At 44.0% G+C, this 10,861-nt stretch overlaps 1 protein-coding gene across 1 annotated transcript; it reads left to right on the top strand.

The window, feature by feature from the left end:
* The first annotated feature begins 273 nt into the window (after positions 1-273).
* LOC145041319 (uncharacterized) lies at positions 274-1,184 on the top strand. Its single transcript, XM_078989334.1, has one exon. The coding sequence runs from the start codon at positions 436-438 to the stop codon at positions 940-942; it is 507 nt and encodes a 168-aa protein (XP_078845460.1). The 5' UTR covers positions 274-435; the 3' UTR covers positions 943-1,184.
* The last annotated feature ends 9,677 nt before the right edge of the window (positions 1,185-10,861 follow it).

Genomic DNA, 10,861 nt, shown 5'->3' with positions numbered 1-10,861 from the left:
ATTTTACAAAATAAAAAGTTAAAAACATCTTAGATCTTAAATGAACGAAAACGCTTATTAAGCAAGATTTTTATAGATCGAGTGATTGACCATTTCACAATTCACAGACACACACACATATACATGCCAACCCTTCACTTTCCCCTAAACTTTGACCAATTAATTTATTCCAGAATTAGCCCCACACGCACCAAATGTAGACCATAACTCAAACTCCCTCATGTCAAATAATCAATCCGCACCTTCCTTCCATTTTCCTATGCAGTTACTCCATCACGCGCAATTCTGTATACACACATATTTATATCTCTAATCGATCGCATCAGCACTAATACATCGAATCTTACTTGATCATTCAACATAAATACACCGGATCCTGTGTACTGATCTTTCATAAACTTGCGATCGACAACACCCAAAAAGAAAGCTAAAGAAATGGGAAACTACGCATCAGCATGCAGCCTCATGATCTCCCCTATAATGAAAAGCAACAAGGCAGCAAGAGTTATATTTCCGGCCGGCGAGATCCGGCAGTTTCGTGATTCGATCAAGGCTGCGGAGATCATGCTTGAGTGTCCAAACTTCTTCTTAGTCAACTCCCGATCGTTGAACATCAATCGTCGTTTTTCGCCGCTTTCCGCTGATGAAGATTTGGAGGCTGGGAATATTTATATTTTGTTTCCGATGAGGAGGGTGAATTCCATGGTTACTCCGGCGGATATGGCCGCTTTTTGGATGGCGGGTAATAGTGCGAGTAAGCGGATTTCGGGGAGGATATCTCCGGACATGACTACGGTTGGAGGTGGAGTGAAGGAGGAGGTGGTGGTGGACGAGCCGAGATTGGTTGTGGAGGTGCCGGAGTTTAGTTATCGGCTGGCGGTTTGTAGATCAAGAAAGCCGTTTCTGGATACAATTACGGAGGAGCCGGTTTGTTCAAGATAAGCGAGCGAGTTTGTAATCAAAGGGTAGAATAGTAAATTGCAAGTAGTAATATTTTTTTTAGCTTTTTAGTCTTAAACAAATTAGAAAATAGGTTTAAATTATGACCAATCTGGAGAAAGAAGAGTATGCCTGACCAATCTGGAGAAAGAAAAGTATGCCATATCATTTAAATGCATATTATTGCATATAAAGTTGATGTATTAATGTGTTATGAGTTAGAGTGTTAGACAAATCTTTTAGTATTTTATGTGCATATGAATATCTTTGACATATACATTCTATTTTTTCTTACCTCAATACATCTTGAAGTTTTATGCTAAATAATTCAAACAACTTGAATCCATGCTATAAACGGTAAATTTAACAGCGATGATTACGTTCTCGAATGTAATTCTTGTATGAAGATTTTTGATTTACTAGCTTCTTTCAAATGTAATAATATTTATCCATTCAAGAAAATGTTATTGCACTTTATAAATATTAAACTATATTAAACTGTTTGATCTTTGTTGCCATTTATAGCATTTTATTATTAGTTTTGTTTGCTATTAAGAACTTGTATTCCCAATCTTTTTTCTAATAAGACTTTGTATTTTGAATATAACCATTAGAATTAAGTTTATAGCATGAAAGTTTTCGTTACGTCCCCAAAAATCAAAGAAATTTAAAATTTTCAAACACAACCCATTAACCATAAGGTGTTTACAAAAACATTGTTTTAAAAGTATAATCAAAATCAAAGTATCCAAAGATCCGTTGTCATAAAAACAGGAAAATATGTACGATCATGCATTCGCTTTCTCACGATCTTCTGAAATACTTGAAACAATAAACTGAAACCAAAGATCCATTATGGGTCATTTTTCAATACTTCTCATACAAAAAGGCTAAAATGCAAATAATCTTCATACTTAGGGTTAAAATCAGAGATACCTTATCATCAGGATGTTACAGTTTCAATATCAAACAATATACTCTAGAAATCTAGAATTCTTTGAAATTTGTTGCTTATTTTAGCATTATACTCACATTTATTTTCCTATAAAGACATTGTACTTTTAATATATAACCAATCATAGCATTTTGATTTCAAAATCCAACCTATGAATACATTGTAATTTTAGTTTTTCTTTTTGCTATCCACACTTGTACTTTAAAAACCAACTTATATGATATTGGCTACCAATTATATCATTGTAATTTCAATTATTTCCCTATAAATGCATTTTACCTATTAAGGCATTGTAATTTTAAAATTTAACCAATTATAAAATTATATTTTCAAAATCGAACGTAATAAGACATTCTACTTCACAAAGCTAACCAATGATACAACACACTTCAAGTTATACTTTGAATGTCGAACGTATTAAGGCAATGTACTTTTAGTATTCTACATATCAAGAAATTAGAGTTGAGAAATATAACCAATTATGGCATTATACTTTCACAATCTAACCTACTAAAAATGTATTTTTTTTTCCTATTAAGAGATCGTACTTAGAAAATATAAACCTGTTTGATTTTGGTTATCAATTATAGCACTATACTTTCAAACTTTTTTCTATTTACCATTGAACTTTTAACTTTTGTTTTTGGTTACCAAATAAAGCATTATAATTTCAACTTTTTTCTTTTAATACATTGAACTGTGAACTTATTAAGACATTGCACATTGTGATCTAACATATTAAGTGTAACACCCGGTTCCCGGTACGTATTTAAATTCAATTAATTGTATGTTTTTACACTGGGACTCGGCGAGTTGGAGGCCCAACTCGTCGAGTAGACTAGACTCCTGGACTCGGGTTTTAATTAACCTACTCGACGAGTCGGAGAGCCTGACTCGACGAGTAGGACTGTTTGGAAGAAACCATAACATTTAGGGTTTGCACCCTATTTAAACACCTTATCTTGTCCCAACCCAGCCTCCATCGTCCATACTGTAACGACTTAAGACCAAAAAAATTTCTTTTAATAAATCATTACTTAAAGTAAAGTCATCATTCCAAAACATAATATGAGTATAAGTTTTCAAAACACATGTTCATTATCAGAGTAAACATTCCCAGGCTGTCTAATCTATGGTGTGTGCCACACGATCACCCCGAGCTCTTCCCTCCGCTACCGGAAGTACCTGAAACCAAAACTGAAAACCGTATGCATGAAGTTTAGTGAGTTCCCCACCCTACCATATATCATGCATAACCACATACTGCACATACTGGGCCACACCCACCATCTTGGGCCTCGCCCCCTACCTCGGGCCTCACCCGCTACAACGGCCCCGCCGCTCCAGGTCCCGCCTGGCTTCGAGCCCCACTCGGATACATATCTGTTTTACTTAGGCCTCGCCTGTCACAGGGCCTCACCCACCAACAATTAATAATACATAAACATTTCACAACACATAACTAACACATGCAACTGGTTCTGTCCTAAGGCCTCGCCTATCCTGGGCCTCGCCCATGTCCTGCTACTGATGAGTCATGGGACCCCGCCCACGCTCCTAATGGTAGTGAGGTACGGGCCTAGCCCACTCTCTCTACTATCTAATTTGGGCCTCGCCCCTATTCTGCTACTAATGAGATATGGAACCCCATCCACACTCTGCTATTGGTGAGATACGGGACCTCGCCCACACTCACCTCCCTACCAGGCACATACATGTATCACACAGACAACAAGTATAAACTATCATATAAACAATTCCTTGGGCACCCGCCCGCTATTACTGGACCTCGTCCTGAAAATAATACTAGCATACTGTGCCTAGGGCTAACCCCCGGGTCTTCTACTCATAACTACATGGGCCGGCATTGTGGCCTTAGACCCATTCACACAAAGGGAAACTCACCTGCACTGGTTGAACTTGCTGATGATCTCACTAGCTGCTGCCCAACAACTCACGGAACTCCTGCTCTCCTTGCTCCCCGAACTACCAATATCAATGCAACACTGAGTCTATCTGACCCCCAAAAGACAACCAAGTCAACCCTGGTCCAAAGTCAAAGTCCTGGTCAAAGTCAACCTTCCAGGTCAACCCTACTCGCTGAGTCACCCTACTGACTCGCCGAGTTCAAAATGATCCGATTCCCTCCATTCGCGACTCGACTCGCCGAGTCAGTCCATGACTCGCCGAGTCTACTGATTTCTGAGTCCTGACCTGTCCAACTCACTGAGTCTCCACCCGACTCACTGATTCGAGTCTCAACTCGAATGGTTTGGGGTTTCGCGACCTGACTTGCCGAGTCCAAGAAAAGACTCGCCGAGTACAAAGCAATCTTCATATGACTCGACGATTTGTTCATCCCACTCGTCGAGTTTCTCCACAACTTCATGCTACTCGCCGAGTCTACTCAAAGGACTCGCCGAGTCCCTTCAGTTCTCCTTACATGCAGAGGACTTTTGAGTCATGCATGGACTCCAAACTGTAGATCTACCCTTCCCAAGCCTATTCCACACGTAAAGTTGCAAACTTTACGTGTAGAGAAGGAGATCTAGGCAAAATATGCCATAAACTAGGGTTTAAGGCCAAGGGGCTTCAAAATCGACTTAATGGCTGATACTTTATGCTTCTCTAGACCATAACACACTTGGATCTGAAGTAGCAACTCCAGATCCGGCTTCTAACCCATAAGGGTGGCTAATCATGGCTTAAAAAGCCCAAAACTCACAACCAAAATAGATCTAAGGGAAGGAAATGACTTAATACCTTCAATACTTCAGAAAGGTTCCACAAACTCCAGATCTGAAGCAAATCCTTGAAGCTTCACTGCTTTCCCCTCCTTCTTCCTTCAAATCACCCAAAAATGGTTTGGAAGCTTGAATGCACAACAATGGAGGCTTAGGCTTCGTTTTCTGAACAAGGGAGGCTCTAAGGAACCCTGATGGAGAGAATAAGAAGCTTAAATAGCACTCAAAGTTCTGGATTTAGGGTTTTCCTCGCACAGACCAGACTCGCCGAGTCCACTTGGCCGACTCGCCGAGTTGGCCACTTACACCTTGACCCGGATCCCGCTCGGACTCGCCGAGTCGACCCTTAAAATTTGGGATTTCATTCCTTTCTTGGCTTTTAAAACTTTGGATGTTACAACTCTCCCCCACTTAAACTAAACTTCGTCCTCGAAGTTTTCTATGATCCACCGCCTACGACCTGCCTCCAATACTCCAACACTCGTTCTAACACTAGCTGCCTAACTTCGCTGGCCTTCCGCTCAGTCATTCAAACCAACACCAATCATTACATATACTAATTTCGGATGCATCCTGACCCTGAACATCCTGGAAACACGACTTACTCAACCGACAATCTTTCTGGTACTCTCCGGGTACTGCAACATAGGGGTTCACCCCTTCTTTCCTTACGCGATTTCCTTGCCTTCCCAAGGCAACGCTCCATAACCATCTGTCTCCTCTGCCACGTTGAAGACCTTGTATTCACCCACTCTATTACTCCCGCTACTCAGTAGGGGTCATCATTGCCAGTATCCACTTGGCGTTCTTTCTACTACCATTTGGTGCCGAGCAACCCTCGACCGACTAACTGAATTCCACCATACTCTGCATCCCCGCACCACTACTGACTAGAGATTCTGCTATTCCTTATCTGGATTACCGACTTTCACCGATTGCTGACCCAGCACAATCCACTAGTCGCTCCCAGCGACATTCGAAGAAACTCCCGCCACCTATACTTCTCAATCTATTCTACCAGGCTGGCACTACGATTTTCTGGGATCCCCGACCCCCTATCTAGACACTAAGATCCTTACCAGGTCCCACCTGTGCTGCTAAAACTCACGGGCCTCGCCCACGGGTCCTACCCAACCATACTACTGAGCAACCCTGCTCTCAAGTCTCACCTATACTGCTATTCTCATACGGGCCTCGCCCACGGGTCTCACCCGACTATATCCTAGAGCGACCTCTTTCAAGGTCTCATCTCTCAATGGCTATACAAGCAACTCCATACCATTCTCATCCATTCCCCATTCCCGATCCCTATTTTAATGCTAGGAGATAAGGGCCTCGCCCCGACTCCGCCAACAAAGCTACTACAAAATGCTACGGCTGCCCCGTAGTCTGAAAACACTTCCACCACTGACTGCTAGTGAATGTTACGACCGCCCCGTAGTCTTATATCACTTTCCACCACTAAATGCTAACACGAAAACATCCCCTGCTATTTGACCTCAAGATCTCCATTCCGACTCACACGAGTCCTACATGCGACCCTTTAACCTGAATCCGAACCACATACCCACCATTACCCTTTACACGCACGCACTGATGGGAAATTCTTAAACTCCCAACCCTGAACTACTTGATCTGTCAAACGCTGAACTACCTCCTTTCCTTCTCAGAATCATATACCCGATCTGGATTTGTGTGCCCTTAACCTTATACACTCGGAGGATTCTCCTCCACTTTGATCCTGCTTACACCTTGATGCTCAATGAAGAGAAATCCCAATCCTTGCTACCATAATCAATCCGTTGAGGAATCCCAAGCTTACCATAGCTAAGGGTCTAACCTGACCATTCTAAAACTTATACGGCTCCGAACTAGCGAGACATACCGAGTCTCTCCAAGGCATGCTACAAATACTGCACTCTAAGTGACCTTCTTCGATACAACCCATCCCTTAATTGCTAACCAATATCCAAGGTATGCAGATGGCATATAACTCGATCATAGTCAATCCGCTCAAAAATAAAATACTCATACAGATAATGATGCAGAACCATAACAATATAATCATGCACAAAATAAAAGAACTGAAAACGGAAGTCGCATACCTGCAACGTCCGGCGCTGTTCGCGTCTCCAAAGTAGCCATCTGAAAAGCCCTACCTCCAACTGCAGGCACCTCCGCACGGCCCTGACGGCCGTCTATGATCCTCAAAGTTGCAGAGGCAGGTGCCATCACCCGTCCTGCTGGAAACAAACTGGGGCACTGGGCCTTCTTGTGGCCCCGGTGATTGCAGTGAAAACATATCAAGTCTGATCCCTGAGTGATGGTAGCAGTACAATCTCTGCTAAAATGACCAGTCCGATTACACCCGAAACAGCCAGACTCACCACCACTACCACTCCTGCACGCGCCCCCGTGCATCCTGCCACACCTTCTGCATCGACTGCGGTCCTGATAATCCCTCGATCTCGACTCCGATCCCTTGGGCCTTTTGCCCGAACTAGCGGCTACCTGAACCTCATCCGGCTTCCTCTTCCGGATCTGCTCCAAATCAATTTCCCTCTCCCTGGCCCGAGAAATCATATCTTCCAGCGTCTTACAACCGGACCTGCTCACGAACTCCTTGATGTCATCCTTCAACATCTCGTGTTATCGTGCTTTCTTCATCTCCTCATCCACGACATACTGCGACACAAAAAGGGTTTTCTCTCCCTGAACTTGGCGGTGATCTCCGCCACAGTCTCAGTAGTCTGCGTCAAATTCTGAAACTCCCGAGCCAACTGTTGCACCTCAATAATTGGCGAAAACTCCGCTCTGAACCTAGCTGAGAAATCACTCCAAGTCATCACGTCCAAAGCGGCGTCATCACCCAAAGCATGATCAATCTTTTCCCACCAATCCCTCGCTCCGTCCTTCAGAAGACAGGAAGCGAGTCTGACCTTGTCCTCCTCAGGACACCGGCTCGTACGGAATGCGTTGGCAACATCAGCCAACCATCTGCTGCTAGCGATGGGGTCCCTAGCCCCATGATAATCTGGTGCTCCGCAAGCCCTGAACTCCCGAAATGTCAAGGTACATGCTCCCAGCAAGGCCATCATCTCAGTACGGAAGGCTCCCAGCCTCTCATCCAAAATCTCCAATATACCCTCCTTGACCGTGCCAAAGATCACAGGAGTCTGAGCTAGAATATTGCGCGTCACCTCGGCTGATATCAACTCTCTCATCCGCTCCTCGAGCTGCTCGGCCCCTAAACCCGAGCCCAATCCCTCTCCGGTGCCTGATCCGCCCGCTGGTCCCTCTTGCAATGTCAACATACTGAAACATATAACATAACCATTATCAGAATACTCCTCACTACCGCGAGACCAAACATACTCACTACTAGGTTCCCGGTCTTGTCTCGACCTTTCCCGAATCAAGTATGGATCCTCTGCTTTCAGTAGTACGGGTCCATACTACCTTCCACATCTATCCGTACTTTCCTCAGGAACTTCTTTGACTCCACCAGGTCCCTTTTCTACTACTACTGCTCCCAGCACTACCTCATCCTAGGCTTACCCTAGGGAAACCTTTGACTCAACTCAAACCAATCCTCGACTGCTAAAGGCCTCCTCGCAATGCCAATTAGCCATCACCTGGATACCATCACATGTGACGAGGCTCAGATAATCCTTTAAGTAAAAGACTCGTTCCTACAACGGTTGGACTCAAACAAGAGTCGCGCAATAGGACCAAATCCAACACTCTGAGATTATTCAACCCTGATCACATGTGACGTGACGTATCCACCTAATGGCTAACTCTCATCACTTAGAATCCCACAATGCACAAAGCAAGCAACATTCAGACAAGGGAAAATCTAACCATAACATACTCAAGCAATCATATCCACATAGCAAGAATCTGAACTAGCATGCAACACAACTCATAAGCTCAGGCATAACCTAATCAGGCTATCCTACTACTGACTATTCAGCACTATCATGCAGATCAAATGCACATATAACAGACACATAAGGCATCCTCCCTAGATCCTTAGTCCTAATCTAGCATGCTGTTCTATTAACTGATAACCAAACCATAAACTTGTATGGGTATTTTGGGGGTACTTACTTGAGCTCGGTTGATTGCATGCACCACACCTCTTTTCTCTTTTCAAAGTTCTTTTCTTTCTGAATTCTTTTTACTTTTCTAAAACCACTTTCTTTCTCAAAACTCTTTTTACAAAACTGTCTTTCCATTTTGAAAACTTCCTTACCAATTCCTCAGTTTGAGTTCAGACACACCCGAGAGCATGTTCGAATCCCTCAAACCAAGGCTCTGATACCAACTTGTAACGACCCAAAATTTAAGACAAAAAAAATTTCTTTTAATAAATCATTACTTAAATTAAAGTCATCATTCCAAAACATAATATGAGTATAAGTTTTCAAAACACATGTTCATTATCAGAGTAAACATTCCCAGGCTGTCTAATCTATGGTGTGTGCCATGCGATCACCCCGAGCTCTTCCCTCCGCTACCGGAAGTTCCTGAAACCAAAACTGAAAACTGTAAGCACGAAGCTTAGTGAGTTCCCCACCCTACCACATACCATGCATAATCACATACTGCACATACTGGGCCATGCCCCCTACCTCGGGCCTCGCCCGCTACAACGACCCCGCCGCTCCAGGCCCCGCCTGGCTTCGATCCCCGCTCGGATATAGATCTGTTTTACTTAGGCCTCGCCTGTCACAGGGCCTCGCCCACCAACAATTAATAACACATAAACATTTCACAACACATAACTAACACATGCAACTGGTTCTGTCCTAAGGCCTCGCCTATCCTGGGCCTCGCCCATGTCTTGCTACTGATGAGTCATCGGACCCCGCCCACGCTCCTAATGGTAGTGAGGTACGGGTTTAGCCCACTCTCGCTCCTGTTCTAATTTGGGCCTCGCCCCTATTCTGCTACTAATGAGATATGGAACCCCATCCACACTCTGCTATTGGTGAGATACGGGACCTCGCCCACACTCACCTCCCTACCAGGCACATACATGTATCACATAGACAACAAGTATAAACTATCATATAAACAATTCCTTGGGCACGCGCCCGCTATTACTGGACCTCGTCCTGAAAATAATACTAGAACACTGTGCCTAGGGCTAACCCCTGGGTCTTCTACTCATAACTACATGGGCCAGCATTGTGGCCTTAGACCCATTCACACAAAGGGAAACTCACCTGCACTGGTTGAACTTGCTGATGATCTCACTAGCTGCTGCCCAACAACTCACGAAACTCCTGCTCTCCTTGCTCCCCGAACTACCAATATCAATGCAACACTGAGTCTATCTGACCCCCAAAAGACAACCAAGTCAACCCTGGTCCAAAGTCAAAGTCCTGGTCAAAGTCAACCTTCCAGGTCAACCCTACTCACCGAGTTCAAAATGATCCGATTCCCTCCATTCGCGACTCGACTCGCCGAGTCTACTGATTTCTGAGTCCTGACCTGTCCAACTCACTGAGTCTCCACCCGACTCACTGATTCGAGTCTCAACTCGAAGGGTTTGGGGTTTTGCGACCTGACTCGCCGAGTCCAAGAAAAGACTCGCCGAGTACAAAGCAATCTTCATATGACTTGACGATTTGTTCATCCCACTCGTCGAGTTTCTCCACAACTTCATGCTACTCGCCGAGTCTACTTAAAGGACTCGCCGAGTCCCTTCAGTTCTCCTTACATGCAGAGGACTTTTGAGTCATGCGTGGACTCCAAACTGTAGATCTACCCTTCCCAAGCCTATTCCACACGTAAAGTTGCAAACTTTACGTGTAGAGAAGGAGATCTAGGCAAAATATGTCATAAACTAGGGTTTAAGGCCATGGGGCTTCAAAATCGACTTAATGGCTGATACTTTATGCTTCTCCAGACCATAACACACTTGGATCTGAAGTAGCAACTCCAGATCCGGCTTCTAAGCCATAAGGGTGGCTAATCATGGCTTAAAAAGCCCAAAACTCACAACCAAAAAAGATCTAAGGGAAGGAAATGACTTAATACCTTCAATACTTCAGAAAGGTTCCACAAACTCTAGATCTGAAGCAAATCCTTGAAGCTTCACTGCTTTCCCCTCCTTCTTCTTCCTTCAAATCACCCAAAAATGGTTTGGAAGCTTGAATGCACAACAATGGAGGCTTAGGCTTCGTTTTTTGAACAAGGGAGGCTCTAAGGA

This window comes from Lactuca saligna, chromosome 4 (assembly GCF_052625555.1).
Source record: "Lactuca saligna cultivar CGN05327 chromosome 4, ASM5262555v1, whole genome shotgun sequence".
Taxonomy (NCBI): Eukaryota; Viridiplantae; Streptophyta; class Magnoliopsida; order Asterales; family Asteraceae; genus Lactuca; species Lactuca saligna.
Note: the sequence above shows the minus strand (reverse complement) of the source record. Positions and strands in the feature narration are given on the sequence as shown.

Bases quoted from the DNA above. Each gene is read 5' to 3' on its own strand.
- LOC145041319 (XM_078989334.1), top strand. From the start codon at position 436: ATGGGAAACTACGCATCAGCATGCAGCCTCATGATCTCCCCTATAATG.